Source organism: Nycticebus coucang, chromosome X (assembly GCF_027406575.1).
Source record: "Nycticebus coucang isolate mNycCou1 chromosome X, mNycCou1.pri, whole genome shotgun sequence".
NCBI classification, from domain to species: domain Eukaryota; kingdom Metazoa; phylum Chordata; class Mammalia; order Primates; family Lorisidae; genus Nycticebus; species Nycticebus coucang.
Window position 1 is genome coordinate 166,387,156 of NC_069804.1, and position 27,033 is coordinate 166,414,188.

General features: G+C 43.4%; 1 protein-coding gene across 1 annotated transcript in view; it reads left to right on the forward strand.

Moving 5' to 3' along the window:
* The window catches only part of LOC128577361 (transmembrane 9 superfamily member 2-like), a 143,264-nt gene that overhangs the window by 14,957 nt on the left and 101,274 nt on the right, over positions 1–27,033 (forward strand). Inside the window, exons 4-6 of the mRNA XM_053579573.1 lie at positions 7,255–7,325; positions 7,608–7,692; positions 25,606–25,733. Coding sequence (XP_053435548.1) covers positions 7,255–7,325; positions 7,608–7,692; positions 25,606–25,733 — 284 coding nt within the window. The remainder of the gene's footprint in view (positions 1–7,254; positions 7,326–7,607; positions 7,693–25,605; positions 25,734–27,033) is intronic.

Below are 27,033 nucleotides of genomic sequence, written 5' to 3' on the forward strand. Positions count from 1 at the left end.
TTCGAGAGTCCATTGGACATTTTTAATCCTTTTGTGACTGTGGAAGTTGGAATTTGATCAAAATTTTCTGGGTGGGTTTACTTTTGTGGTGGAGGATTACACTGGTCTTTATGGAGGATAGGTCTGAGAATATCCTGGAGAGCTGGTTTAATTATGGCAAATTTCTTCAATATGTGAATGTCATTGAAGTATTTAATTTCTCCGTCATAAATGAAACTCAGTTTAGCTGGGTATAGGATCCTGGGTTGAGAGTTATTTTGTTTTAGGAGATTAGAAGTCGATGACCATCCTCTTCTAGCTTGAAAGGTTTCAGCAGAGAGATCTGCAGTTATTCTAATATTCTTGCCCTTGTAGGTGATGTTTTTCTTTCATTTGGCTGCTTTCAGAATTTTCTCCTTCATATTAACTTTAGTGAAATTGATTATGATGTGGCTGGGGGATGTCTTATTCGGGTTGAGTCATGCTGGAGTTCTGAAACTGCTATCTCAATTTCAGAATCTCTTGGCATGTCTAGAAAGTTCTCCTTCATAATCTCATGGAGAAGAGACTCTGTGCGTTGTGAAGCCACTTCATTGCTTTCGGGGATTCCTGTAAGACTAATACTGATTTTCTTTGAATTATCCCAGAGCTCTCTGAGAGAGTGATCTATTTTTGCCCTCCATTTCTCTTCCTCTTTGAGAGTTTGGGAGCATTCAAAAGCTTTGTCTACAATGTCAGAAATCCTTTCTTCTGCTTGCTCCATTCTGTTACTGAGAGATTGTACTGTGTTTCTCAGATCTTTAAGGGTTGCAATTTTTTGTCTCAATGTGTCAAATTCTTTGGTCATTTGGTCTTTGAATTCGTTGAATTCTTGAGATATCTTTTGGGTTACTGCTTGGAATTCTAATTTGATCTTATTTGCTATCCAGATTCTGAATTCGATTTCTGACATCTCAGCTATTTGTTTGTGCATGGGATCCTGTGCTGTATCTGCCCCATTGATCCTTCGGGGAGTTGATCTACTCTGACTATTCATATTTCCAGAGTTTTTCTGTTGATTTCACCTCATGATTGTTTTTCACCATTGCCTCTGGCCGTCTTCAGAGTTGGAGAGGTGTTTCTCCAAGATTAGACCCCAGCGGTATCACTCTATTGTTTCTGGATCTTTGTAGGGAGTGGCCCTGTGTAGTTCCTCTGGGACTGCTGCAGCCTGGGAGTTCTGGTTGTGGAAGCATCTCTGGGGTGTGACACACCTGGATCCAGCAACAGGGTGGGAGGTGGTGCGCATGGTTCTGGGAGCGCCTGGCGCTCAGTGACTTTGGCACAGAGAGCCCAAGGCCCCAGCAGTCTCTGGCCTAGAGAAGGGCTCTGCGCAGAGGCAGGGATGGTTCCAGAGAACACGCGGCTACCAGAGTCCCTGGCCAGATGAGGGGCTGGTGTGGAGGCAGGGAGGGTACAGGAGGGAGGACGCAGGATTGCGCGGCTCTTGCAGTGCCTGGTCAGCACATACGGAGGCCCGGCGGGCGTGGGTCGCAGGTCGGGCATCACGGTGCAGCTCTTATGGAGGTCCAGGTGGCGCCAAGTCCAGGGTTTGAGGTTGCTATGAGCTGTGACGCCACGGCACTCTACCCAGGGAAACAGCCCGAGGCTCCAGTGTGCCAAAACCGGTCTCACTCTGTCCCTGAGGGTTAAGGCTGTAAAGCAGCTCAGTCCCCGCCTTTACGCTGCTCAGTCACTAGGTTATTAGCTGCCACCTGATCCCAGCTCTGTGACCCTGAGGGCAGAGCTTGCCGGGGCAGTTCTCTCACAATGGCTCCCTGTGGCCCACAGCCGAACACTATTAGTTCCGTCCAGCTCAGCGGCTCAGTCTGGGGCCCTAGACAACGCCCAAAATTCTCCGCACTCCTGCTCAAGCTCTTCCCAAGGCAGTTCAACTGAGTGCCAAGTCCAAAAACACCAAAACAGTTCACAGGTAAGGCCTTTCCGGTTTGCAGTCTCACTGTGGCTTGTACTTACGGTTGCCGGCGGGATTAGGTCGATCGGACACATGCAACCACTTGCCAGTTTTCCACTGTTTTTGTCCTCCTCTTGGGGTCCAGAAGTCCCTTGCTGACTCCCTGTATCCTCAAAGGGATGATTATAGGCAGATTCCACCAGCCAGAGATGCCTGGAGTTTATCTCCGCAGACTCACCGTGCCCTGTTGCAGGGAGGCTGTTACTCAGCCGCTATTTTGGATTGTCCTTCCCGGCTATTTTTAGAGATGGAGTCTGGCTGTTGCTCAGGCTGGTCTTGAACTCGTGGGCTCAAGCAGTCTACCCACCTTGGCCTCCATGAGTTCTGGGATTATAGGCATGAGCCATTGTACCCAGCCCTCATGGTGGTTTTTTTTTTTTTTTTTTTTGTAGAGACAGAGTCTCACTGTACCGCCCTCGGGTAGAGTGCTGTGGCGTCACACGGCTCACAGCAACCTCTAACTCTTGGGCTTTTGCGATTCTCTTGCCTCAGCCTCCCAAGCAGCTGGGACTACAGGCGCCCGCCATAACGCCTGGCTATTTTTTTGTTGCAGTTTGGCCAGGGCTGGGTTTGAACCCGCCACTCTCGGCATATGGGGCCGGCGCCCTACTCACTGAGCCACAGGCGCCACCCTCTCATAGTGGTTTTAATGTGCTTTTTCCTAGTGATTAATGTTGTTGAACACCTTTTCATGTGATTATTTGCCCTTCATATGTCCTTTTCAGTGAAATGTTTCCCTTTTTGTCCATTTTCTTTCCTTCCTTCGTTCCTTCCTTCCTTCCTTCCTTCCTTCCTTCCTTCCTTCCTTCCTTCCTTCCTTCCCTCCCTCCTTCCCTCTTTCCCTCCTTCCCTCCTTCCCTCCTTCCTTCCTTCCTTCCACAGAGCCTCAAACTGTTGCCCTGGGTAGAGTGCTGTGGCATCACAGCTCACAGTAACCTCCAACTCCTGGGCTCAAGCAATTCTCTTGCCTCCGCCTCCCAAGTAGCTGGCTATTTTTTGGTTGCAGCCATCATTGTTGTTGGGCGGGCTTGGGCTGGATTCGAACCCGCCAGCTCAGGTGTATATGGCTGGCCCCTGTGCTGCTTGAGTCACAGGCGCCGAGCCTCTTTTTGTCCATTTTCTAATAGGATTATTTGTTCTTTTATGACTTTTTTGGACTTTTTTTTTTTTTGGTTTTTGGCCGGGGCTAGGTTTGAACCTGCCACCTCCGGCATGTGGGACCAACGCCCTACTCCTTGAGCCACAGGCGCCGCCCGACTTTTTTGGACTTTTTTTATTGTTGGGGATTTATTGAGGGTACAAGAAAGCAGGTTATCCTGATTGCATTTGTTAGGTAAAGTCCCTCTGAGTTTTCAGACTTTTTAATATATTCTATATATGAGGCCTTTGTTGAGAGAGTGGAATACAAATAATTCCTTTAAGTTTGTAGCTTGCTTTTGTTGACAGAGTCTCACTTTATGGCCCTCGGTAGAGTGCCATGGCATCACACAGCTCACAGCAACCTCCAACTCCTGGGCTAAAGTGATTCTCTTGCCTCAGCCTCCAGAGTAGCTGGGACTACAGGCGTCCGCCACAACACCTAGCTATTTTTTGGTTGCAGTTCAGCCAGGGCCGGGTTTGAACCCGCTACCCTCGGTATATGGGGCCAGCGCCTTACCGACTGAGACACAGGTGCCACCCTTGCTTTTGTTTTTTATCTCAACATGGTCTTCACCAAGCAAGTTTAATTTTTTTTTTTTTTTTTTTGTAGAGACAGTCTCACTTTATGGCCCTCGGTAGAGTGCCGTGGCATCACGCAGCTCACAGCAACCTCCAACTCCTGGGCTTAAGCGATTCTCTTGCCTCAGCCTCCCGAGTAGCTGGGACTACAGGCGCCCGCCACAACACCTGGCTAATTTTTTGCAGTTTTTGGCCAGTGCCAGGTTTGAACCTGGCCACCTCTGATATATGGGGCTGGTGCCCTACTCCTTTGAGTCACAGGTGCTGACCTAAATTTTTTTTTTTTTTTGAGACAGAGTCTTACTATGTTGCCCTTGGTAGAGTGCCATGGCGTCACAGCTCACAGCAACCTCAAACACTTGGGCTTAAGTGATTCTCTTACCTCAGCCTCCCAAGTAGCTGGAATTACAGATTACAGGTGCCTGGCACAACACCCTGGCTATTTTTTTTTGTTGTAGTTATCATTGTTGTTTAGCAGGCCCAGGCTGCGTTCCAACCCACCAGCCCTGGTGCATGTGGCCAGCGCCCTAACCACTGAACTAAGGTGCCTAGCTGCAAGTTTTAAATTTTGATGAGGTTAAATTATTAAGTTTTCCTTTTATGAATTGCATTTTTGGTGTCACGTCTTTGCATAGCCTTAGGTCTCTCCAATGTTTTTCCACTCTTTCTTCTAAAGTTTTTTTTTTTTTTGCAGAGTCTCAAGCTGTCACCCTGGGTAGAGTGCCATGGTGTCATAGCTCACAGCAACCTCTAACTCTTGGGCTCAAGCGATCCTCTTACCTCAGTTTTTCTATTTTTTCAGCTGTCCTGGGCCGAGTTTGAACCCGTCACCCTTGGTGTATGTGGCTGGCGCCCTGCCGACTGAGCTATAGGTGCCACCTCTTCTAAAGTTTTTTTTTTTTTTTTTTTTCGGCCGGGGCTAGGTTTGAACCTGCCACCTCCATCATATGGGACCGGCGCCCTACTCCTTCAGCCACAGGCGCCGCCCTCTTCTAAAGTTTTTACAAACTAGCCAGGGATTGTGCCAGGCACCTGTAATCCCAGCTACTCTGGAAGCTGAGACAAGAGGATTGTTCAAACCCAAGAGTTTGAGGTTGCTGTGAGCTATGATGCCATGATACTCTATCCAGGTCAACAGAGTGAAACTCTATCTCAATAAAAAAATGTTTTATAGGGCAGCACCTGTGGCTCAGTCGGTAGGGCACCGGCCCCATATACCAAGAGTGGCAGGTTGGAACCTGGCCCCAGCTAAACTGCAACAACAAAAAAAATAGCCGGGCATTGTGGCAGGCACCTGTGGTCTCAGCTACTCGGGAGGCTGAGGCAAGAGAATCGCCTAAAGCCCAGGAGTTGGTTGAGGTTGAGGTTGCTGTGAGCTGTGACCTCATGGCACTCTACCAAGGGTGATAAAGTGAGACTCTGTTTCTAAAAAATATATATATATATATATATATATATGTATATATATATAATTTTTCTTTATATATTTAAGTCTGAGATCTATTTTGAGTTTTTTTCATATAAGATATGAAGTTAAAGTTGATATTAATTATTTTTCTTGCCTATAGATGTCTGATTGCTTCAATACCCTTTGTTGAAAAGATTGTATTTTTCCCATTGAATTGCTTTTGTAACTTTGTAAAAATTCACCTAGGCATTGTTGTATGGGTATATTTTGGAGTTACCTATTGGTCTGTTACATTGATTGTGTGTTTGGCATTAGCTTGTTGATTAAAGTTGCACACAATGCCTTTGTGGATGCCATTATTCTAACAGAAAAGGGCATGTTAGAGAGAAATGCTGCCCGCTGGATTGAAGAAATTTGGCAGTGTTTTATGATTCAGCTGCCAATACGGAGTTTTTGGTTAATATTTGCATGATTTTAGGCCATGAGGTTGAGAGGTTCTCACATAGAACTGGGTTGAGGGTCCAAAAGAAAGGAGAGGAGGCCGGTCCAGAGACAGAGACAGACATATTAAAAGGGGAAAAGAAATATGGGGACTGACCAGATGTCAACTCAGCTCTCACATGGTCATAAAAGGCTTTTATTAGCCTTATCAGTATAGCTGAGATGGGGCAGTGAGCCTGGAGTACTGACTGGCGCTCTTCTCTTAGGGCCAGGATTATAGGCATATCCTTAGTGTTGGCCAGGATTTGGGTAGGATGTTTCCAGGAACTGTGGCCTTGAGGCTCTCCAGGAGTCTGAGGAGGGGGTTGCTGGATTCTGAACCGATTTTCTAAAATAGCTGCCCTCCTGACAGGGTCATGAATATTACTTTTCCATTAGGTGTCTTTTTTTCATTCTTTATTCTCTTTCATTATTTCCTGATCTTTTTTTTTTTTTTCTTTTTTCTTTTGAGACAGAGTCTTACTATGTCCCCCTCGGTAAAGTGCCATGGCATCACAGCTCACAGCAATCTCAAACTCTTGGGCTTAAGTGATTCTCTTGCCTCAGCCTCCCATGTAGCTGGGACTATAGGCACCTGCCACAATGCCCAGCTATTTTTTTGTTGTACTCATCATTGTTGTTTAGCAGGCCTGGGCTGGGCTCGAATCTGCCAGCCTTCGTGTATGTGGCTAGCACCCTACTCACTGAGCTACAGGTGCTGAGCCACATTATTTCCTGATTAATGACACTGGCACTTTACCTTGAGAATCCTCCATAGGTAGACCTTATAAACAAAAGATTTCATATTAAAGGCATAGAATATTTTATTAACACAATTTTTTGTAACAGCTTTATTGAGAGAAAAATCATGTGCCATATAATTCACCCACTTAAAGTGTCTAATTCAATGGTATATTTTTAAATGTATTCAGAGTTGTGTAACCATCACTGTAGTCAATTTTGTTATCATTTTTTTTTTTTCAGAGACAGAGTCTCACTTTACCGCTTTTGGGTAGAGTGCTGTGGCGTCACATGGCTCACAGCAACCTCTAACTCTTGGGCTTAGGCAATTCTCTTGCCTCAGCCTCCCAAGCAGCTGGGACTACAGGCACCCGCCACAACGCCCAGCTATTTTTTTGTTCCAGTTTGGCCGGGGCTGGGTTTGAACCCGCCACCCTTGGCATATGGGGCCGGTGCCGTACTCACTGAGCCACAGGTGCCGCCCAATTTTGTTATCATTTTTAAGTGAAAGATTTTCTATCAGGGTAGTTTTTAGGAAAATACAGTGGATTTTTTTTTTTGCAGTTTTTGGCCGGGGCCGGGTTTGAACCCGCCACCTCCAGTATATGGGGCCGGCGCCCTACTCCTTTGAACCACAGGCGCCACCCTTACAGTGGATTTTATATCCTGGCTCATTTATATATTGAAGAAGGTAAATCCTTTGTTTAGTGCTGACAACATTGTGTGTGTGCATGTGTCTAGTGTCATCGTTTCAGTTGTGAATTAATATTTGGAGGAGATAATATACAGAATAATGGTATGCTGATGTCTTTGAAGAAAAGTTTTACCTATAAGATAATTTGCATATATTGTGACATTTGAATTATAAAATTTAGTCAAATCCCTTAATATTTTTAAATTTTTTTCTCAACAGTTTTTTTTTAACAAAACAGAAACATGTATAAAAGTTTGTGTAAGATCTTATGATCCAGGAAATAAAGATGAAAGGAACAAATTGGCTTTTTTGATGAAAGGAATACAACTAAATTACCAGCATCACTGGTAGGAATGACATCTGAAAGAACATGACTTAATTTTTCAATTCCTTTCAAAAGCACTTTTAGTAGGTATGTACATATTAGAAATTGCATACTATTTTTTGTGACTTGAGTTTGATTAAAAACTTGAACTTAAATGTGAAGTGCTTGTTAAATCTTTTATTTTTCAAATATTTATACTTAGGATTATTGATAATATGCCAGTAACATGGTGTCGTGATATGGAAAGTGGACGAAAGTACTGCAAAACAGGATTTCCAATAGGATGTTTTATTACCAATAGTGGCATATCAAAACATGATTGCATTGTCCATGTAAGTATTGAATAATTACTATATCAATATAGGAATGTTGGCTCAGCGCCTGTAGCTCAGTGGCTCCGGCCACATACACTGGGGCTGGCGGGTTTGAACCTGGCCCAGGCCTGCTAAACAACAATGAAACCTACAACAACAACAACAAAAAAGCTGGACATTGTGGTGGGAGCCTGTAGTCCCAGCTACTTGGGAGGCTGAGACAAGAGAATTCTTAAGCCCAAGAGTTTGTGAGCTGCGATGCTGTGGAACTCTACTGAGGGCGATGTAATGAGACTTTGTCTCAAAAAAAGAAAAAATATAGGAATGTTGCTTTACTTAACAGTTCACTTTTTGTTTTTCTGTTACCGTGTCTGATTAAACATTAATGGCATGCTTATCATCTTCTAGGCTTTGTGCTAGGTGCTGGGGGGTACAAGGACAAGTAGACATTGTCTTTGTCCTCTAGAAGATTAAAGTAGGGAGATAGATATGTAAACGAATCAATACAGTATTATACATATGGTAGGAGACTAAGGTGCAAAGGTGCAAGGAGTACATAATGGAGGTATGGAAATAGTGTTTGTCACACCCACAGAAGAGAAAAACTCGGGGGGGGAGGGGAAGAGGGAAGGGGATTGGTGTGCTCCCACTTAATGGGCACAATGGAAGAGTACATGGCACACCTCCTGGACACAAGTACAACAGAGAGTGTACCTAACGCAAACATTGTAACCTAATGGTTTGTAACCTCACATTAATCTAAAATAAAAAAAGAAATAGTATTTGTCAGGCAAATGGGAGGATGAGCATTTCTAGGAGAGAAATCAGTGTGATCAAGAGTTTGGGATGTGCGTAGTGGCTCACGCCTGTAATCCTAGCACTCTAGGAGGCTGAGGCAGGTAGATTGCTTGAGTTCAGGAGTTCCAGACCAGCCTGAGCAAGAGCAAAACCCTATATCTACTAAAAATAGAAAAACTAGCTGGGTGTTGTGGCAGATATCTGTAAGTCCTAGCTACTGGAAAGGCTGAGGCAAGAGGATTGCTGGAGCCCAAGAGTTTGAGGTTGCTGTGAGCTATGGAGCCAGGGCACTCTACTCACTTCACAGAGTAACACTCTGTCTCAAAAAAAAAAAAAACAACTGTCTTCTTCTGTTGGGCCCTAGGGTAGCAGAAATGTCATGGGCTTGCCATGGAGGCTAAAGGAGAGGCTGAGTGGGCATGGAAGAGCTTGCTTTTAACCTGTTTTATATGTGGAAACTCTGTGATCAATGATAGGGGTGGAGGAAAGTGTAAGGGAGTATATAGGATAACTCTCAGTTTTCTATCTTGGTTGTCTAGCTGATAATACTCTTGTTACTTTTATTTCATTTTAATTTATTTTATTTTATTCATTTTTTGAGACAGAGTTTCACTTTGTTGTTCTCGGTAGAGTACATTGGGCATCATAGCTCACAGCAATCTCCGAGTCTTGGGCTGAAGTGATCCTCTTGTCTCAGCCTTCTCAGTAGCTGGGACTACAGGCGCCTGCCCCAGTGCCTGGGTTGGGTAATTTTTCTATTTTTAGTAGAGACAGGGTCTCACTCTTGCTCAGACTGGGATAGAACTCCTGAGCTCAGGCGATCCACCCACCTGGGGCTCTCAGAGTGCTATGAGTATAGGCATGAGCCAGCCTCTCTTGTTTTCTTTTGTTTTAGCAAAAGGAAAGTGTTTCTTTTCTTTCTTTCTTTTTTTTTTTAGAGAAAGAGTGTCACTTTATTGCCCTTGGTAGAGTACCGTGGCGTCACAGCTCACAGCAACTTCCAACTCCTGGGCTTAGGCAATTCTCTTGCCTCAGCCTCCTGAGTAGCTGGGATTACAGGCACCTGCCACAACGCCCGGCTATTTTTTGTTGCCGTTTGGCTGAAGCTGGGTTTGAACCTGCCACCCTTGGTATATGGGGTTAGTGCCCTACCCACTGACCCACAGGTGCCGCCGCAATATACTTATATTTTTTAATCCATATAATTTCAAGTAAATATATAAAAAGTAAAGTACAAATTGTTTTTCTATCTACTTCCTAACACTGTCTCCTATATCTCCAGTGGTATGTATTCCTAACAGTGGGAAACAGTGAAAGTGGTAGGAGAAGCCACGAACAACTTGATAGTTGTTCTTTTAAAGTAGTTGATAGTTACTTGATAGTTCTTGATAGTTCTTTTAAAGTAAGGGTAAACTGACAGAAGAGAGGAGTTAATGAACGGGAGAAATTTTCATTAATATAGTCTGTGTTTGAGATCATATATGAAAGTGGGTCCTGGGGGAAAGGAGGGGAGGGGTAAAAAATGTACTTATTGGGCACAGTGAACAGTATTCAGGTGATAGGCACACTAAAAGAACTGACTTAAGCTTTATAAAATATATCCATGTAACAAAAACAATCATATCCCCTGAATTTTAAAAAAAATTTCAGATTATATGAGGATACAAATTATTAGGTTACATTATTTGCATTTGTTAGGTAAAGTTCAAATTATAGTTGAGCCCTTCACCCAGGAGGTGTGCTGTATACCCTTACATTATGCCCAGTAGGTGAGAGTTTACCAATCCCCCTCCCTCCTTTCCTCTCCCTTTTACCTCCTCCCCCCTCTGTCCTCTTGAAAGCAATTGTGTTTTTCTCTCCTGTGGGAGTGTAGTTGTTTATCTATTGATTAATATTAGTATCGAGCGCATTGCATACTTGCTTTTCCATTCTTGTAATACTCCACCAAGAAGAATGCTCTTCCAGCTCCATCCAGGCTAACATAAAAGATGCAAAGTCTGCATCCTTTTCTATGGCCAAATTGCATCCCATATATACATACACTACAGTTAATTAATCCATTCATGTGTTGATGAGCACTTGGGTTGACACCATGCCTTGGGGATTGAAATTGAATTGCCACAAACATTCCAGGGCAAATGTTCTTATGGTAAAATGACGCTTTCTCTTTTGGGTAGATAGCTAGCAATGGGACCGTGGGATCAAATGGAAGGTCTACATTTAGCTCTTTGAGGAGTCTCCATACTTCTTTCCAAAGAGGTTGTATTAGTTTGCAGTCCCACCAGCAGTGTAAAAGTTTTCCCTTCTCTCCACACCCACGCCAGCATCTGCAGCTTTGAGACTTTGTGATGTGGGTTATTTTCACTGGGCTTAGGTGATATCTCAGGGTGGTTTCGATTTGCATTTCTCTGATGATAGGGACGATGAGCATTTTTTTACGTGTTTGTTAGCCATTCGTCTGTCTTCTTGGAGAAGGGTCTGTTCATGTCTTGCCCCTGGGATGCCCTCTTAAAATTTTGAAATAAAAAAATACAATTAAAGAAGTTAGAAAAAAATAAAGTGGGTTCTTTGGGAATACTTAAAGACTAAGTCTTTCAAGATCAAGTCTGGGGCTGGGTGCAGTGGGTCATGCCTTTAATCCAAGCAGTCGGGGAGGCCAAGGTGGGAGGATCACGTGAGGTCACTGGAAGGCTAAGGTGGGAGGCTCCCTTGAGGTCAGGAGTTCAAGATTAGCCTAGGCAAGAGCAAAGACAGAGCCCATACCTGCCAAAAAGAGAAAAATTATCCAGGTATGTGGTAGGCACCTGTAGTCCCAGCTACTTGGAGGCTGAGGAAAGATGATTGATTGAGCCCAGGAGTTTGAGGTTGCAGTGAGTTATGATGATGCCACTGCATTCGAGCCATAGTGACAAAGTGAGACCCTGTCTCAAAAAAAAAAAAAAAAACAAATCAGGTCTTTAAAGGGACTAATAGGAGAGAGTAGCAATAACTTTGTCAACATTTGTAGGTTGCCAATCTAAAATTACCAAGATTAAGTAAAAGTTTAAATAAAACTAGTAGTTGCCTTTTGTTATTTCATCTTTCTTTCTTTTTCTTTTCTTTCTTTCTCTTTTCCTCCCTCCCTACTCCCTCCCTCCCTCCCTTCCTTAACAAGAGTCTCAACCTGTTGTCCTGGGTAGAAGTGCTGTGGCATCATCATAACTCACAGCAACCTCAGTCTCTTGGGCTCAAGTGACCCTCTTGCTTCAGCTTCCCTAGTAGCTGGGATTATAGGCGCCTGCCTACTTTTTTCTATTTTTAATAGAGACAGGGTCTTGCTCTTGCTCAGACTGGTCTCAAACTTCTGAGCACGAGCAATCCACCTACCTCTGCCTCCCAAAGTGCTAGCATGAGCCATAGTGCCTGGCCTAAGATATTTATTTTAGAATAAATTATTTATTTCTCTTCCTCCCTGATCTCCCTTACACTTGGAATTTTCTTTTTTTTTTTTTTTTTTAATTTGGCCGGGGCTGGGTTTGAACCCACCACCTCCGGCATATGGGACCGGCGCCCTACCCGCTGAGCCACAGGCGCCGCCCTACACTTGGAATTTTCTTTGCAAATTTAAAGCTCCAGGCAAGTTTGAGAAAAGTTGTTTATAGTGTCATTGATAATTTTGTTGGTAATAATTAGACCAGCTATTATCAAAGTGCGGTCTGGGAATCTTTGAGAACTTTTCAGGGAGTCTGCAAGGTAAAAACTATTTTTGAAATGGTACTAAGCTGTTACTTACCTTCTTCATTCATTCTTTCATGAGTGCCCAGTGGAATATTTCCCAGGCTACTGAAGTGTGATGATGTCATCACTCTTAGGGCTAATGGAATCTGCACTTCTGAATTCTTGTGTTTTAAAAATGTCTCATTTTGGGGCAGCACCTGTGGCTCAAAGGAGTAGGGCGCTGGCCCCATATGCCAGAGGTGGCAAGTTCAAACCCAGCCCCGGCCAAAAACAGCCCCCCCCCAAAAAAAAAGTCTCATTTTGGAGGCGGCACCTGTGGTTCAATGGGTAGGGCGCCAGCTCCATATAATGAGGGTGGCGGGTTCAAACCTAGCCCCAGCCAGCTAAAACAGCAATAACAACTACAACAAAAAGCCGGGCGTTTTTTTGTGGTGGGTGCCTGTAGTCCCAGCTACTCGGGAGGCTGAGGCAAGAGAATCGCTTAAGCCCAAGAGTTGGTGATTGCTATGAGCTGTGATGCCATGGCACTCTACCAAGGATAACATAGTGAGACTCAGTCTCAAAAAAAAAAAAAAAAAAAAAAAAAAGTCTCATTTTGGGCCCAGTGTGATGGCTCACGGCTGTAATCCCAGCAGTCTGAGAGGCCAAGGTGGGTGGATTGCTTGAGCTGAGGAGTTTGAGTATAGCCTCAGCAAGAGTGAGACCCTGTCTCTACTAAAAATAGAAAAATTAGTTAGCTGTAGAGCCGGGCACCGATAGTCCCAGCTACTTAGGAGACTGAGGCAAGGGAATTGCTCAAGCCCAAGAGTTTGAGGTTACTGTGAGCTATGATGATGCCACAACACTCTACCCAAAGCACAGAGTGAGATGAGACTCTGTCTCAAAAAAAAAAAAAAATCTCATTTTAAGGTCTAATGCAGTAAATGTAAGTCAATAAAACCTACATAAACAAAAGCTCTTTAGAGTCTTAATAATTTTTTAAGAATTAGGGTTCTAAGACTAAAATGTTCTAGAACTGCTCAGTTAGATACTGAGAATCAAAATGGCAAGTATAGTTGTCTAAGAAATAGGGTTTTTCTGCTTTTAAATTCTTTCCTTTTTTTTTTTTTTTATTTGAGACAGAATCTCACTATGTCGCCCTTGGTAGAGTGCTGTGGTGTCACAGCTCACAGCAACCTCAAACTCTTGGGCTTAAGAGATTCTCTTGCCTCAGCTTCCCGACAAGCTGGGACTATAGGCACTCGCCACAATGCCTGGCTATTTTTTGTTGCAGTTATTGTTGATTAGATGGCCAGGGCTGGGTTCGAACGTGCCACCCTCCTTGTATGTGGCTGGTGCCATAACCACTGTGCTATGGGCACCGAGCCTGTTTTTAAATTCTTTAAGCACATTTACATTGTTGTACAACCATTGCCACCATGGTTTGATTTTAATCAAAACCTATGATAATTTTAATCAAAGCCAATCATAATTTAAAAGTAAAAAACTCCTGTTTTGTTACTTTTGAAAGTGAAGTTTTGATAATTTCTTTGAACAATACCACAAAAATGAATAGTAGCACAGAACAGTAGTTTAGAATATAGTCCAGAAAGAGACCTGAATGTTTATGGAAATTGGAGTTTATCGTAAAGGTGGCAATTCAGATTAGGAGGCACAATTCAATAAATGATGCTGGGACAAATACTTGTTGCAAGACAGAAAAACGTGAGCTAAGTCTCTGCCTCCATTCTTCTACCCAAATGACCTTCAAGTGGATTAAAGCTTCAAACATTAGGAAAAGAGAAAACATGGTATAAGGAAGCAAGATACTGTATGAGCTCCAAAACCATAAAGAAAATGATTGATGCTGATTGGTGGCTCACACCTGTAATTCCAGCACTCTGGGAGGCTGAGACGGGCAGGTTGCTTGATCTCATGAGTTCGAGACCAGCCTGAGCAAGAGTGAGACCCCCATCTCTAAAAATAGCTGGGCATTGTGGTGGGTGCCTGTAGTCCCAGCTACTCGGGAGGCTGAGGCAAGAGCATCCCTTGAGCCCAGGAGTTTGAGGTTGATATGATGCCACATGAGGAGCTATGATGCCACAGCACTCTACCAAGGGTGACAAAGTAAGACTGTCTCAAAAAAAAAAAAAAAAAGAAAGAAAGAAAGAAAATGATTGATGACATGGCCTATGTAAAATTCAAAAGAAAAATTAAAAACCTTTATATAGCACATAAAATAAATAGCAATGAAATTATGCAGTTGATATACCAAGAAAAACTATTTGTAGGGCTGAGTGAGGTGGCTCATGCCTGTAATCCCAGCACTCTGGGAGGCCAAGGCAGGTGGATCCCTTGAGCTCAGGAGTTGGAGACCAGCCTGAACACAAGCGAGATCCCTGTCTCTACTAAGAATAGAAAAACTATCTAGGCACTGTGTCAGGCATCTGTAGTCCCAGCTCTTCAGGAGAGGCTGAGGCATGAGGATTGCTTGAACCCAAGACTTTGAGGTTGCTGTGAGGTATGACACCACAACACTCTACTCCAGGGTGACAGAATGAGATTCTGTCTCAAACAAAACAAAACAAAACAAATGAAAAAGACTATTGACAATATAGGTGAAAACAGGTTGATTTCTTTGATCCACAGAGCCCTCATGCAAACCACTCAGAAAAAGGCAAACACTCCAATAGAAAAATGAGCAAAGTCTGCAATTTGTTTTGTGAAAAATAAATGCAAATGGCCAGTGTATTCCTGAAAGAACACAGCACACCTTATCTTGTCAAAGAAACCAAACATTTATACCAGTCACTTGAGTTTCTTTTATAGTTTTATAAACCAAGTATCTTCCTTAGACACTATAGTTTAGACTTGGCCATTTTTATATGTCTTTTGTTAACATTTTATTCTGAGCTTTTTTTTTTTGTTTGTTTGTTTTTGTTTTTAGAGACAGAGTCTTATTTTATCGCCCTTGGTAGAGTGCGGTAGTGTCACAGCTCACAGCAATCTCCAACTCCTGGGCTTAGGCAATTCTCTTGCCTCAGCCTCCCGAGTAGCTGGGTAGCTGGGAGTACAGGCGACCGCCACAATGCCCGTCTATTTGTTGCAGTTTAGCCGGGGCCGGGTTTGAACCCGCCACCCTCCATGTATGGGGCTGGTGCCCTACCCACTGAGCCACAGGCGCCGCCCTATTCTGAGCATTTTCAAACACACAGCAAAGTTGAAACACTTATATTGGACACTCATCCACCCACCACCTGGTTTCTATAATTAGCATTTTGCTGTATTTGATTTATCACATGTCTATCCATCTGTCCAGCCCTGTATCATTTAGTCGAATCCACTGTGTATGTTCTTATGTCCGGTTTCCTGCAAATTGGCAGCTGGAGCCAGTGGCTTGATTGTATTTAGATTTGGTTTCTTTGACAAGGTAAGGTATGGTGTGTTCTTTCCATGTAAGGCATTGTCTTTTCTTTCTTTCTTTTTTTTTTTTTTAGAGACAGAGTCTCACTTTATGGCCCTCGGTAGAGTGCCGTGGCCTCACACAGCTCACAGCAACCTCCAATTCCTGGGCTTAAGTGATTCTCTTGCCTCAGCCTCCCGAGTAGCTGGGACCACAGGCGCCCGCCACAACGCCCGGCTATTTTTTGGTTGCAATTTGGCCGGGGCCGGGTTTGAACCCGCCACCCTCGGTATATGGGGCCGGCGCCTTACCGACTGAGCCACAAGGCATTGTCTTTTCATGTCTATTGTTGTGACACCCAGAGCCATTACTTCATTAGAGGTTGCAGCTAACTGGGGAAACTGAAGCCTGTGGAGTGAGCCAGCACCCATGCATTAACCAGGAAACAATATTTTTCCCTTGTTATGTCCATCTAGCGCCCTCTACTGACGAACCTTATTTAGGGCCAATTTGTAAACTACAAGGCTCAAATTATTTTCTTGGAGGGCAAAAACTATGAATTTGGAGATAAGAAGCAATATATTAATAATGGGAACACCTTACATGCATATGCTGATAACATAAGGAGAACTCCCTACATATCTCCAGAAATTTCTCTGTGCGCAGCTTTCTTCTCTCTTGTATTGTGGCTCACAAATTCTAGCCTCCTTTGCCTCCATGGACTTTGAACTTTGTCTTCTCAACTCTGGGAGCTTGTGGGTCCTTTCTGTACATCAAAGCCTGGAAATTCTCTCTGGAAAGTAAGTGCGAGGCAACACTAGCGTTCACCCTGTTCGTTCCCCTTCCCTAGGTGGTGATTCTCTTATAGCCTTTGTCTATAAACTGTTGTTTCATCTATTTTAGTCTTTTTTTTTTTTGAGACAGAGTCTCATTTGGTCACCCTTGGTAGAGTGCCATGGCATCTTAGCTTACAGCAACCCTCAAACTTTTTGGGTTCAAGTGATTCTCTTGCCTCAGCCTCCCAGGTAGCTGGGACTACAGCTGCCTGCCACAGTGCCTGGGCTATTTTTTTTTTTTTTAGAGACAGGGTCTCGCTCTTGCTCAGGTTGGTCTCCAACTTGTGAGTGCAGGCATTCCATTCGCCTTGGCCTCTAGTGTGCCGGGATTATAGGCCTGAGCCACCATGCCCAGCCTATTTTACTCATTTTTTTTTTTTTTTTTTGTAGAGACAGAGTCTCACTGTACCGCCCTGGGGTAGAGTGCTGTGGCGTCACACGGCTCACAGGAACCTCTAACTCTTGGGCTTACGCGATTCTCTTGCCTCAGCCTCCCGAGCAGCTGGGACTACAGGCGCCTGCCACAACGCCCGGCTGTTTTTTTGTTGCAGTTTGGCCGGGCTGGGTTTGAACCCGCCACCCTCGGCATATGGGGCCGGCGCCCTATGCACTGAGCCACAGGCGCCGCCCTACTCATTTTTTTTTTTTTCTAGTTTAAGGTGGGAGGGTAAATCTGGTCTCTTGTTATTCTATCATGTCTGAAGGAGGAAGTCCAAATCCCTTACTTTAATTAAAAAAAATATTTTTTGAGACAGTCTCACTTTTTCCCCCTCAATAGAGTGCCGTGGAGTCACAGTTCACAGCAACCTCAAAATCTTGGGCTTAAGCGAGTCTCTAGTCTCAGCCTCCCAAGTAGCTGGGACTATAAGCATCCACAACAACGCCTAGCTATTTTTAGAGACAGAGTCTCGCACTTGCTCAGGCTGGTTTCGAACCTGTGAGCTCAGGCAATCCATCCGCCTCGGCCTCGCAGAGTGCTAGGATTAGAGGCATGAGCCAGCGTGCCCAGCCTTTAAAATTTATTTTAATTTAATTTTAATTTTTTAAACTGGTAAAAATTATTTACATTTATGGTGTACAGCATGATTTTTTTCTGAGGCAGAGTCTCACTCTGTCACCCTGGGGAGAGTGCTGTGGTGTCATTGCTCACAGCAACCTCAAACGCTTGGACTCAAGCTATCCTCTTGCCTCAGCCTCCTGAGTAGCTGAGACTACAGGCACCTGCCACAGTGCCTGGCTAACTTTTCTATTTTTAGTAGAGATGGGGTCTTGTTCTTGCTCAGGCTGGTCTCAAACTCATGAGCTCAAGCAATCCACCTGTCTGGGCCTCCAAGAGCCCTGGGACAACAGGCATGAGCTACCTCACCTGGCCCAATATGATGTTTTGATATATGTGTGCATTGTGGAATGATTAAATCAAGCCACCTTGCCTTTTTTTTTGTATGCATTTGCCTGGTGTAACTTTGCCTATCCTTCCATTTTAATTTTTTTTTTTTTTTAGAGACAGAGTCTCACTTTATCGCCCTCAGTAGAGTGCTATGGAGTCACAGCTCACAGCAGCCTCCAACTCCTGGGCTTAGGCGATTCTCTTGCCTCAGCCTCCCGAGTAGCTGGGACTACAGGTGCCCGCCACAACGCCCAGCTATGATTTTGTTGCAGTTTGGCCAGGGCCGGGTTTCAACCCACCACCCTCGGTATATGGGACTGGCTCCCTACCCACTGGGCCACAGGCACCGCCCACATCCTTCCATTTTTAATTTTTCAGAATCTCTTTGTTTTAGATGTGTCTCTTGCATATAACATAGTGTTGAGTTTTACTTTGTGATATCGTCTAATTTTTTTCCCCTCTTACTAGGTGAATAAAACTCATTTACACTTAACTGATCTGACATTTGGTCTCAGTTCTACTGTATTCTATTTTGTTTATGATGTTTATATTCCACATTGTGTTGATGCTAAGACTCATATTTCTCCATATTTTAAAATTTATGATGCCAGGATGTATCTTCTAGTTGATGACATGTTAAAGCTTAACTGGCAGTGTTTTTGTTAGCGTTCATAAAATAATGGTGTTTTAGACCCCAGGAAATATGGTCTTTATTTTTAAAGTCTTTAAATGGTTTGCATTTGTTTATTTTTTCTTTTTTTTTTTTTTGAGATAGAGTGTCACTATGTTTCCCTTGGTAGAGTGCCGTGTGTCACAGCTCATAGCAACCTCAAACTCTTGGGCTTAAACGATTCTCTTGCTTCAGCTTCCCAAGTAGCTGGGACTACAGGCTCTTGCCACAACACCCGGCTATTTTTTTTTGTTACAGTTGCCATTGTTGTTTAGCTGGCCTGGGCTGGGTTCGAACCCACCAGCCTTGGTGTATGTGGCTGGTGCCATAACCACTGAGCTATAGGCATGGAGCCTCTTTTCTTTTCTTTTCTTTTTTTAGAGACTACAGGCACAGATCCTCTTTTCTTTTTCTTTTATTTTTTAGAGACTGTTTCACTTTATCACCCTCAGTAGAGTGCTGTGGCATCAGCTCGTAGCAACCTCCAACTCCTGGGCTTAGGCAATTCTCTTTCCTCAGCCTCCTGAGTAGCCGGGACTACAGGCGCCCACCACAACACCTGGCTATTTTTTTGTTGCGGTTTGGCTGGGGCTGGGTTTGAACCCACCACCCTTGGTATATGGGGCTGGTGCCCTACGGACTGAGCCACAGGCGCTTCCCTCCTGTCTTTTCTTTTTTCTTTTCCCTCCCCTCCTCTTTTCTCCCCTCCCCTTTCCTTCCCTTACCTTTTCTTTCTTTCTTTCTTTTTCTTATTTATTTATTTATTTATTTTATTGTTGGGGATTCATTGAGGGTACAATAAGCCAAGTTACACTGATAGCAATTGTTAGGCAAAGTCCCTCTTGCAATCATGTCTTGCCCCCATAAAGTGTGACACACACCAAGGCCCCACCCCCTCCCTCCGTCCCTCTTTCTGCTTTTCCTCCCCCCCATAATCTTAATTGTCATTAATTGTCCTCATATCAAAATTGAGTACATGGGATTCATGCTTCTCCATTCTTGTGATGCTTTACTAAGAATAATGTCTTCCACTTCCATCCAGCCTTTTCTTTCTTTTTTTTTAAATTTTTTTTTATTGAATCATAGCTGTGTACATTGATATGATCATGGGGCATCATTCACTAGCTTCACAGACCATTTACCAAGTTTCACATCGGCCTTTTCTTTCTTTTTGAGACAGAATCTCACTCTATCTTCCTGGGTAGAGTGCCCTGGCATCAGACTAGCTCACAGCAACCTCAAACTCCTGGGCTCAAGCGATGCTTCTGCTTTAGCCTCCTGAGTAGGTGGGACTACAGGTACCCACTGCAACACCCGGCTAATTTTTATATTTCTGGTAGAGACTGAGGGTCTCACTTTTTCTCAGGCTGGTCTCAAACTCCTGAGCTCAAGAGATCCTCCCATCTTGGCCTCCCAAAGTGCTAGAATTACAGGTGTGAGCTACCATGCTCAGCCTCTGTGGTCTGAATTTGTATTGCTGTGATTCCGCTAATACTTAAGAGAGTCTGTATTTTTATTGTAATCCTTTTATTTATACCTACTTTTTAGTCACCTTATTCTTTAGATGGTCTCATGCAATTTCATTGTTGTGTATCCAGTTATGGATTTTTTAGGGGATGGGGACAGACACATGCTCTCTTGCCCTGACTAGAGCAGAGTGCAGTGGCAACATCATAATTCACTGTAATGTCTAAGTCCTACCTCAGCCTCCTTAGTAGTGGGGAATCATAGGTGCCACTATGCTCAGCCGGTGTTTGTCTTTAATCCTGTCTGTAATTTCCTGGGTTTCCTGTATTGGTATCTCATATCGATTCTGGAATTCTTTACCATTTTCAGATATTTTTTTCTTTCTTTTTCAGACTCCACTAAAAACCATGTTAGGGCTAGGCATGGTGGCTCATGCCTGTAATCCCAGAACTTTGGGAGCTTAGGTAGGGAGATGGGGAGGAGGATTGCTTGAGGCCAATGATTAGAGACCAGCTTGGGCAACGTATCGAGACCCTGTCTTTCCAAAAATAATTAAAGCTATGTTAAATATTCTATTTTTTTTCTTTTTTGAGACAGAGTCTCACTTTGTCACCCCCGGTAGAGTGCACTGCTGTCATAGCTCACAGCAACCTCAAATGCTTGAGCTCAAGCGATTCTCTTGCCTCAGCCTCCCAAATAGCTGGGACTACAGGCGCCCGCCACAATGCCTGGCTATTTTTTAGAGATGGGGGGTCTCGAACCAATGAGCTCTGGCAATCCACCTGCTTCAGCCTCCCAAGTGCTGGGATTACAGGCATGAGCCATCGCGCCCAGCCTTATAGTTTTCTATTTAATGTGTACACTTCCAAGCTTTTGATTTCTTTTAAATATATTTTAAATTTAGTTAATTTAATATCTGCCTGTGATATTCTTCTGTTTCTGAAATTTTTGCAGGTTCGTTTCACCAGTTCTTGCTTATGAATCTGTTTTTCCCTGTGTGCTTAATTATTTTAAACTATATACTTACTGTTGTTGGAAGTAGGATTTCTTTGAGTCCTAGGGTTGAAGTGTTTTGCTTCAGAGAGGACTTTCATTACTTTGAGAAATACAAGTCTGGGACTAACTTAAAGCAAATTCACAACTTGAACTTCCTGGGGCTACCTAGGTGATGGTGAATCTAGCCTGCAAATTTATGTTAGGGCTGGCCTGTGGCCACAACTGTCAAGAAATGTTTCCTCTTTCTGACAGTTTTCCCATCAAGGTAGTGTCCCTGTAGTGTGCTGGATTATGTTTTTCTCACCTTTACACCAAAGGTGTTGCCTTTTGAGAGGGTTAGGTGGTCTTGGCTTCACGTGCAAGAGGGTCTCGTGTTTGTTAGCCTTTTCACCTGGGAGGGGGTTGGGCCCAGAGCTGTTTCTTCTTCATCCCTTGAGGCTGCCTAGTCCAAGTTTGTTCCGGTCAGCAGGTGTCCTCAGGGCGATAGCCGCACCAGTGCTTCCCACACAGATGACCTCTCTGGCTTCCTGCTTTCACGTTGAATTTGGTATGGTGGTTCCTTATGATCTTGTCAGTTCACTTTGCTTTTAAAGAGATGTGTGTTATGCTTTATTTAGTTAGAGTTTTGGTCCAAATAAAATTAAAATTTAAAATCTAGTTAAAGGGCTTTTTGTTGTTGCTGTTTGTTTCTTTTTCAGAGACAGAGTCTTACTTTATTGCGCACACTGAAGTGCAGAGGTGTAATTATAGCTCATTGCTACCTCGAACTCTTGGGCTTTAGTGATCCTTCTGCCTCAGCCTCTGAGACTGCAGGCACCCTTCACCACACCAAGATAATTTCCCTTCCCTTTCTTTCCCTTCCCTTCCCTCCCCTTCCCCTTCCCCTTCCCTTCCCTTCCTTTCCCTTCCCTTCCCTTGCTCCTCCCTTTCCCCTCCCCCCCCCCTTTTTTTTTTTGCAGTGATGAGCTCACTATGTTACCCAGGCTGGGCTTGAACTCATTGCCTCAAGTGATCCTCCCACCTTGGTCTCCCAAATAGCTGGGACTGCAGGCAGGTGCCACTGTACCTGGCTACTTTTAAAAAAATCTTTTGTAGAGATGAGGTCTCCATATGTTGCCAAGGCCTACTTTAATTAATAATGCATAATTTTAACATCTGGAGTAGGAAGGAAATTAACATTTAATGACCTTCTTATTCTGTGCTGTGTCACACGTGCTGTGTTAGATCTTTCCATATCATATGGCTAAGAAAACCAGAACTCAGAAAGATTAACTGACATACAAAAGATTGCATGAGGCAAAATCTACATTCCAACCCAGTGTTTTTTTATTTTTTTTTTATTTATTTTTTTTGAGACATAGTCTCACTTTGTCTCCCTGGGTAGAATGTCTTGGCATCATACCTTATAGCAATCTCAGTCTCTTGGGCTCAAGCAATCCTCTTGCCTTGGCCTCCCAAGTAGCTGGGAATACAGGCACCTGCCATAATACCTGGATATTTTTTAGAGACTGGGTCTTATTCTTGCTCAGGCTGGTCTCAAACTCCTGAGCTCAAGCAATCCATTCACCTTGGCCTTCCAGAGTGCTAGGATTACAGGTGTGAGCCACAGCACCTGGCCCAACCCAGTGTTTTTTGATCTAAATTCTGTTCTATTTGTACGATACCAAGCTATGTATTGTCTGTTTTTGAGCATCTATAGGGTCTCAACTCCGAGGATATAGTCTAAGAAGTGCCTGACACATAGTAGATTATCAAAAATATTTGTTGAATGGGTGAGTGAACAAATGACACAGACTAAATTCCTAGCCTTGTGATCTACTAGGGAATGCAATTTACCAGGATATATAAACATGTAAATATATGTGTACCTACCACAATCTGATGTAAGAGACAACATGGATATGAGCTGAGTGCTATGGGAGCACAGAATAAAGAATTCTCTTTAGTAATTTAACATCTTAGAAGTAGAGGCTGTGGCAGGAGATGAGTCTGTAGAGACAGGCAGGATCTAGATCAGGCGTCCTCAAACTGCGGCCCGCGGGCCACATGAAGTGGTGTGAATTGTATTTATTCCCGTTTTGTTTTTTACTTCAAAATAAGATATGTGCAGTGTGCATAGGAATTTGTTCATAGTTTTTTTTTTTTTTAAACTATAGTCTGGCCCTCCAACGGTCTGAGGGACAGTGAATTGGCCCCCTGTTTAAAAAGTCTGAGGACGCCTGAAAAGGGCCTTTACCTATTTTATTGAGTACTTCATGCCAAACAGTGGTTGAAATACTTTTCATGAGTTCATTTAATTTTCACACAACCCTGTCTGGTGAGTATTAGTTTTTTTTTTTTTTTTGAGACAGAGTCTCACTTTATCGTCCTCGGTAGAATGCCGTGGCATCACAGCTTACCGCAACCTCAAACTCTTGGGCTCGTGTGATTCTCTTGCCTCAGCCTCCCAAGTAGCTGGGACTAGAGGTGCGTGCCACAATGCCTGGCTATTTAAAAACAATTTTTTTTTTTTTTTTGTAGAGACAGAGAGTCTCACTTTTGGCCCTTAGTAGAATGCCATAGCATCACACAGCTCACAGCAACCTCCACCTCATGGGCTTAGGTGATTCTCTTGTCTCAGCCTTCCGAGTGGCTGGGACTACAAGTGCCTGCCACAACACCCGGCTAATAACTTATATAAATAACATATATATATATATATTTTTTTCAGTTTTGTCCTGGGGCTGGGCTTGAACCTGCCACCCATGGTATATGGGGCCGGCGCCCTACTCCTTGAGCCACACAGGCACCACCAATGCCTGGCTATTTTTAGAGATGGGGTCTTGTTTTGGTTCAGGCTGTTCTTAAACCTATGAGCTCGGGCAGTCCACCTGCTTTGGCTTCCCAGTGAGTATTTTTTTTTCTTTTTTTTTTAGAGACAGCGTCTCACTTTGTCACCCTCAGTTGAGTGCCATAGTGTTACAGCTCACAGAAACCTCCAGCTCTTGGGCTTAGGCGATTTTCTTGCTTCAGCCTCCTGAGTAGCTGGTACTGCAGGCACCCGCCACAACACCCGGCTACTTTTTTGTTGCCCAGTTGGAACCCGCCACCCTCAGTAAGTGGAGCTGGTGGACTACTCACTGGGCCACAGCGCCGCCCCTCAGTGAGTGTTAGTCTGATCTCTTCATTATAGGTACAGAAACTGAGGCACTGAGAGGTTATAATGTAGCCAGGGTCACTTAAGTTAGTATAGGAGATACCTAAGCTTTGGACCTAAGCAGTTTGACCGTGATTTTATATCCTTCACCACAATGCTATGGTTTTTCTCTGTATTAGTATATATCATAGGTATACTTTCAGACCAGTATATACAAATCTACTAGCTGAGCAAAGCGAGACTTCAACTCTACTAAAAATAGACAAACTAGCTTAACATTGTGGTAGGCACCTGTAGTCCTAGCTACTTGGGAGACTGAGGCAAGAGGATCACTTGAGCCCAAGAGTTTGAGGTTGCTGTGAGCTATGATGCCACAGCACACAATCCTATGGTGACAGAGTGAGACTCTGTCTCAAAAAAAAAAAAAAAAAGTGTTCTTCTTTTGGACTGGAGCAGTGGTTCTCAAAGTGTGATTGGGACCAGGAGCAGTGACCTCACCTGGGAACTTGTTAGACAGAATTTCAGGCCTCACCTCAGATCTAGTGAATCTGAATCTATAGTTTAATAAGATCCCTGGGTGATTTGTCTGAACTTTTAAGTTTAAGAAGCATTGATTTAGGAAATTTGGATAATTATCTTCAGAGTTGTGGCTAGGAATGAACTGCCCAACACTTGGCTACTAGGGAGAATTAAATTTACTTTTTGTCAGTTTGATGCTTCTCATTATAAATTTAAATAGTATATCCTCATAGAAAAGTTGGGGGGAAAATTGGAAAGCACAAAAAAGTGTGAAGAAACAACAAAAATTATTGACTTATCACCCAGGGAAATTACTGTTAATATTCTGAAATGTTTCCTATTTTTTCATTGCTTCCTTTTACCATAGATAAAGGCTAAATTCTTGATAAGCTTAACCTTTATATGCTGGTAGTATTTTATTAGTTAATTTGCTATGCTTCACAGTTTTGTGTGGCTAAACCTCCCCCCAATATATATGCACATATGAATTTATAATTTTGCAGTGTTATTCCTCTGTTACAACTATTTAAGACTATAGAATTGACTAATATCTTAATTTTAGTCCAAATCCTCATGGGTTCAGTTTTACTCTTATAAAAAACACATATGCTGTTAAGGCGGTGCCTGTGGCTCAGTGAGTAGGGCACCGGCCCCATATGCTGAGGGTGGCGGGTTCAAACCCAGCCCCGGCCAAACTGCAACAAAAAATAGCCGGGCGTTGTGGCGGGCACCTATAGTCCCAGCTACTCGGGAGGCTGAGGCAGGAGAATCGCTTAAGCCCAAGAGTTAGAGGTTGCTGTGAGCCGTGTGACACGACGGCACTCTACCGAGGGCGGTACAGTGAGACTCTGTCTCTACAAAAAAAAAAAAAAAAAAAAAAAACACATATGCTGTTAAATATGCTTAATTTTTAGCTCAATTTTCTTAGAACTAGTATATTTAGTTTTTATCCCGTGACCAGATTTGCTGTTTTTAGTTTCTAGGAAAAGTTCAAACTTTAAAATTTCCTTAATTTTTTTGCAGCCTGAATTCAACAAAAAGAATACTTTCTGCCTTTTCAACCACGTTGACATCACTATTTCGTATCACAGGGAAAGTGGTACAAATCAGAGTGTTGCAAGATTGGTAGCTGTCAGACTTGACCCCAAAAGGTAATAATAGTACAGAGTCCCTCCTTCCCTTTCTTCCTTCCTTCCTTCTTTCCTACAGTTTCACTATGTCCCTCTTGGTAGAGTGTAATGTCACAGCTCACAGCAAGCTCAAACTCTTGGGCTCGAGCAATTCTCTTGCCTTGGCCTCCCAAGTAGCTGGGAGTACAGGCGCCCACCACAATGCCTGGCTATTTTTTTGTTGCAGTTGTCATTGTTGTTTAGCTGGCCTGGGCTGCGTTTGAACCCGCCACCCTCAGTGTATGTGGTTGGCACCGTAACCACTGTGCTATAGGTGCCGAGCCCAGAGTTCCTTTTTATTATTTATTTATTTATTTATTTATTTTTATTAAATCATAGCTGTGTACATTAGTATGATCATGGGGCACCATACACTTAGTTCATAGATCATTTGACACATTTTCATCAACTAGTTAACATAGCTTTTGTAGCATTTTCTTAGTTATTTTGCTAAGACCTTTACATTCCACATTTACTAGGATTCACATATACCCTTGTAAGAGGCACCACAGGTGTAATCCCATTAATCCCCCTCCCTCCACTTTCCTCCACCCTCCCTCCCCTCCCTTTCCCCCTTCTCCCTATTCTTAGGTTGTAACTGGGTTATAGCTTTCATGTGAAGCTACATTAGTTTCATAATAAGGGTGAGTACATTGGGTACTTTTTCTTCCATTCTTGAGACACTTTACTAAGAAGAATATGTTCCAGCTCCATCCATGTAAACATGAAAGAGGTAAAGTCTCCATCTTTTTTTAAGGCTGTATAATATTCCATGGTGCACATATACCACAATTTATTAATCCATTCGTGGATCGATGGGCACTTGGGCTTTTTCCATGACTTAGCAATTATGAATAGGGCTGCAATAAAGATTCTGATACAAATATCTTTGTTATGGTGTGATTTTTGGTATCCGGGTATATGCCCAGTAGAGGGATTACAGGATTGAATGGCAGATCTATTTTTAGATTTCTAAGTGTTCTCCATATCTCTTTCCAAAAGGAATGTATTAATTTGCATTCCCACCAGCAGTGCAAAAGTGTTCCCTTTTCTCCACATCCACGCCAACATCTCTGGTCTTGGGATTTTGTAATATAGGCTAGTCTCAGTGGAGTTAGATGATGTCTCAAAGTAGTTTTGATTTGCATTTCTCTGATGATTAAAGATGATGAGCATTTTTTCATATGTTTGAAGGCCGTGTGCCTGTCTTCTTCAGAGAAGTTTCTCTTCAAGTCCCTTGCCCAGCCTGCCATGGGATCCCTTGTTCTTTTTTTGCTAATGC